This window comes from Theropithecus gelada, unplaced genomic scaffold (assembly GCF_003255815.1).
Source record: "Theropithecus gelada isolate Dixy unplaced genomic scaffold, Tgel_1.0 HiC_scaffold_396, whole genome shotgun sequence".
In the NCBI taxonomy this organism is placed as follows: domain Eukaryota; kingdom Metazoa; phylum Chordata; class Mammalia; order Primates; family Cercopithecidae; genus Theropithecus; species Theropithecus gelada.
In genome coordinates, this window is record NW_020260502.1 from 1 (window position 1) to 3,939 (window position 3,939).

At 45.0% G+C, this 3,939-nt stretch overlaps 1 protein-coding gene across 2 annotated transcripts; it reads left to right on the plus strand.

Moving 5' to 3' along the window:
* The first annotated feature begins 1,803 nt into the window (after positions 1-1,803).
* Positions 1,804-3,411, plus strand: LOC112617754 (protein FRG2-like-2). Of its 2 annotated transcripts, none has more exons than XM_025374445.1 (4): positions 1,804-1,978; positions 2,237-2,317; positions 2,547-2,624; positions 2,945-3,411. In XM_025374445.1, exons 1-4 carry the CDS (start codon positions 1,804-1,806, stop codon positions 3,409-3,411), a joined length of 801 nt encoding a protein of 266 aa, XP_025230230.1. The 2 variants fall into 2 exon arrangements, with proteins under 2 accessions (XP_025230230.1, XP_025230231.1); XM_025374446.1 differs by having other exon boundaries at positions 2,240-2,317.
* Positions 3,412-3,939: the final 528 nt, after the last annotated feature.

Below are 3,939 nucleotides of genomic sequence, written 5' to 3' on the forward strand. Positions count from 1 at the left end.
AAATACTTTCTTAGAGTAAAATATTCTCATATCTTGAGATGGCACTGATTAAAAACAGCGAAGATTTGCAAGTCGGTGTCTTATCAAGTACTTACTTATCAAGTAAGTAGCAGATCCCTCTTCACACCTTTACAGAGTTATCCAAAAAGCAGTAATTTACACAAGAGCAGACAATTTTCCTAGCTTTCTATTGAGTTTATATGTTAATATTGTTATAGAATTTAACTCAATTTTCTTATAAAATTACCTGATCAAATTTTATATGATATTATGATATCATAATATATCAAAATTTATTTAGATGTCAAATAAATTTTATATATCATAATATTATACAATATAACGATATTATAAGTTCCATTTACACTCAGATAATTTCACTAGGCAGTGTCTGTCAACCACTAATATCTTTTTTGGTTCCACTGCTTGCACAGATAGCACAGCTGGGAAAACACAGACTCACCCAACACAGTCTCTTCCCTGCTTCTTTCTCCTCCTCAGGGAATCAGCTCATCAGTCAATCAAGTCATCTGGGACTGGAGACTGAGTACTCCCTAACACAGAAGGTCTCATTCCTGCATGCTTTCCTCAGCAGACGGGGAGACAAGAAGGAAAACTTCTTGTTGGCTGAACAGGTTTCTCCTTCCTGCCGCTTCTTAGAGCCTCAACAAAAAGTTTCTTGCTGAAGTTCTACTGGGGACCTAGACACAGTTAAGGAGAGACTTTTTCAGGATCCTGTCATAGTGACAAGAAAACAAAGAACCGGGAACATGTCCCAGCAAGTGTTTCAGCCAGGAAACACTTGCTGGGACATGAACTAACCCTTCTGTAGTCTGAGGGCTCTGACCAGCAGAGACAGACTCTGCTGCAGTAGGAAGGGATGAGGCCGCTGTTCTGAACCTACAGCTCCACCACACCTTGGCCTGTCTCACTGAGGCAATTTTGAGAGGCTGCCCTGGAATATGTCTTGATGGTGGATGTTGAGAAATAATGTGGGCTTTGATGGGATTCGGGTGGTGTCTGCTGTGTGAAGACAGGAGCTGAATGTTCAGAATCTAGGCTGTTTTTCTTGTGATCAGTTGGGTTACCTGTTTGGAACCAAGTCCATTTTTACTAGGGAGGCTGAATAAATTCCACAGAACACAGTGGTGCTCCCAGGATGACTGAGGCAGGGTGAGAAAGGGGAAATGTTTTTCCACCTAGACATTTTGCTACCTCAGGAATCAAGGGCTGATTAGGTTAGCACTGGCTCTAATCTAATCAATTCAATTTTATTGCATTTGATCTAATTATCTTCCCCATTTTTAAGGTAGGATGGGCCGTTTCATTTGGTATTTATTTTTCTTTGCATTTTTATTTCATCATATATGTGTGGATCTAATACAATCAACCATAATTTGACATTTGTTGCTTCCAAGCATTTAAGAAATTATAATATCTATGTATACAATGTTAACACTACGTATAATAAATTCTCTTTCTGTGCAAAATATAACTGAGACAGAAATCGGAAGACATGATTTCCCGATCTTCTTCTGATCCCTGTGCTCCCGGTTCTTTGTTTTCTTGTCACTATGACAGGATCCTGAAAAAGTCTCTCCTTAACTGTGTCTAGGCCCCCAGTAGAACTACAGCAAGAAACTTCTTTTTGAGGCTCTAAGAAGCGGCAGGAAGGGGAAACCTGTTCAGCCAATAAGAGTCAGCCACGCCCAGCCGAAGGACGTATAAAGGCAGGTCCAGCGGAATAACCCGCAGTCCGCCTTCGGACGTGAAAGAGCGGCCTCCTTTCGCTTGAGCGTCAACATGGGAAAGGGAAATGAAGACCCCGATCTCCACTGCTCCTCCATCCAGCGCCCCACTGACCAGCCCCCTTCCCCACAGATCTTTACAGAAAGGGGCCCAGATGAGAAGAAACCATTCAAGGGAAAAGACAAGACGACCTCCTCCCATTCCCGTGAGAAGCACATACAAAGGCAAGGTAAGGCCTTGGGCTGCTCCCATGGAGGCTGGAAGGAGAGTTGGAATCAGGGATACTGAGCCATGTGTCTTTAGTAGGGTTTTATTTTGAGATTTGGGAATGGAAAATGGCTTGGTGCCCTCAGGGGACTTTGAGAAATGTGTTCAATCGTGATGCTGGCAGAACTTCACATGAAAGACTGATCCGCAAAAACTCATCAGAGAGAGACTATGGGACTCTGCCTGGGGAGAGGTGAGTCATCTAAACTTCCTTTTGCAGCAGGATCGGAGCCCAATCCAAACAAGGAGGAGAATTCTGAGGAAACCAAGCTCAAGGCCGGGAACAGCACTGCTGGATCCGGTAAGATTTGACTCTTTCCAGGCAAGAAGGGACAGGGCAGCAACACTGGCTCCCCTGGCCAGAAAACAGGGAGCTCCTTGGCAGCCAGGGCGGTGCAGATCCTGGACACTGGAGAACAGAAGAGAGCTGGGGTTTGGTGGGAACCTGAGCTCCTGTGTGTCCAGGATGGACTAGGAATTTCAGGGTGTTCAGTTGGAGGCACTTTCTCAAACTCTCATTGTATTCACAGAACCAGAGTCCAGCTCATACCGGGAAAACTGCAGGAAAAGAAAAATCAGTTCCAAGGACAGCTGCCAAGACAGAGCAGGTAGAATCTTGGTGTTTTTTGTTGGTGGTGGTAGTGGTGGGTTTTTTTGTTTTTGGTTTGCCCCAAAAGGTAAATAATCAGGAAACTTTTATACGAGGCTTGAGAGGAAAGGGAGTTACTGACAAGTAAATTTTTGAGAGCTTAGCACTCTGAGAATATTTGGGGACTTACAAGGGGTTCAACCTCACTTCATTACAGTGCTGAGATGGTCAGGAAGGAGTGGGAGAGACAAGTGGGGTTCACCTGGGTGCACAGGGGGTTCTGGAAATGAGGGTCTGTGGGGACTGCTCTGGCGAGTCTCTCACTTGCTTTCTTTGCAGGGAACTGTCCAGAAGAAGAGTGCAGCTTGCCGCTGAAAAAAAAATCAAGATCCTCCACTGCTGTGCACAACAGTGAAATCCAGGAGACCTGTGATGGCCACCATGGGGGACATTCCAGGGCTCGCACTGGGCGCAGCCAGCGGCACACGTCTCGGGCCCTAGGAGTCCAAACACCGTCACTTCGAAAAAGCTTGGTGACCTCTGTGCGAGCTATGTCGGAGGCTATTTATCAAGACCTAGCCCAGGTGTGGGCACAGCAGATCCGTTCTCCACTGACCTGGGAGCAGCTCACACTGCTCACTCAGCTCCGGGGGCCTCTGTGTGCCCAGGTGCAGACCTTGTATTCCATGTCCACCCAGGCAGCTTATGTCTTCCCTGCTGAGGGCTGGCTTGTCCCAGCCACACTGCCTGGTCCTGGGGATTCAGCCCTGGATAGAGAAGCCCATCCCTGGGCGGGAGATAACTGAGCCTGTCAGTGGATCAGATGAGGCTGAGCTGGGAGCACCCTGACCCTATTCAGCAGAGGATGCATCTCTGGGAATGAGAACAAGAACCTGTTACTTCTCAGATTCTTCCAGATGACCAGCAGTGACAATTTTGGATGCACTGTGTTAATAAATGACAGAACTTGAAGAAGTCATAGGAAAGAAACTTGAGTGGCATACTCAGAATTGTGAGCCCTCCATTTTGCAGAGCACTAAGGCTACAGACAAATTTTATATTTCATGTTAGACATTTGATGCCTTTCGGATGTCTGATGACAGTCGTGCATCTCTGTATAATCAGAAAAATATTAGAATGTAATCATGTGAATTTGCGTATTTTAGATTGTAGAAAAGTAAATATAAGATTATATGCTTTTTTTTTTTTTTTTTTTTTTTTTTTTTTTTTTTTTTTTTTTTTTTTGAGACAGTCTTGCTATGTTACCCAGGATGGAGTGCAGTGGCACAATCCTAGCTCACTGCAACCTCCGTTTCCTGGGTTCAAACAATTCT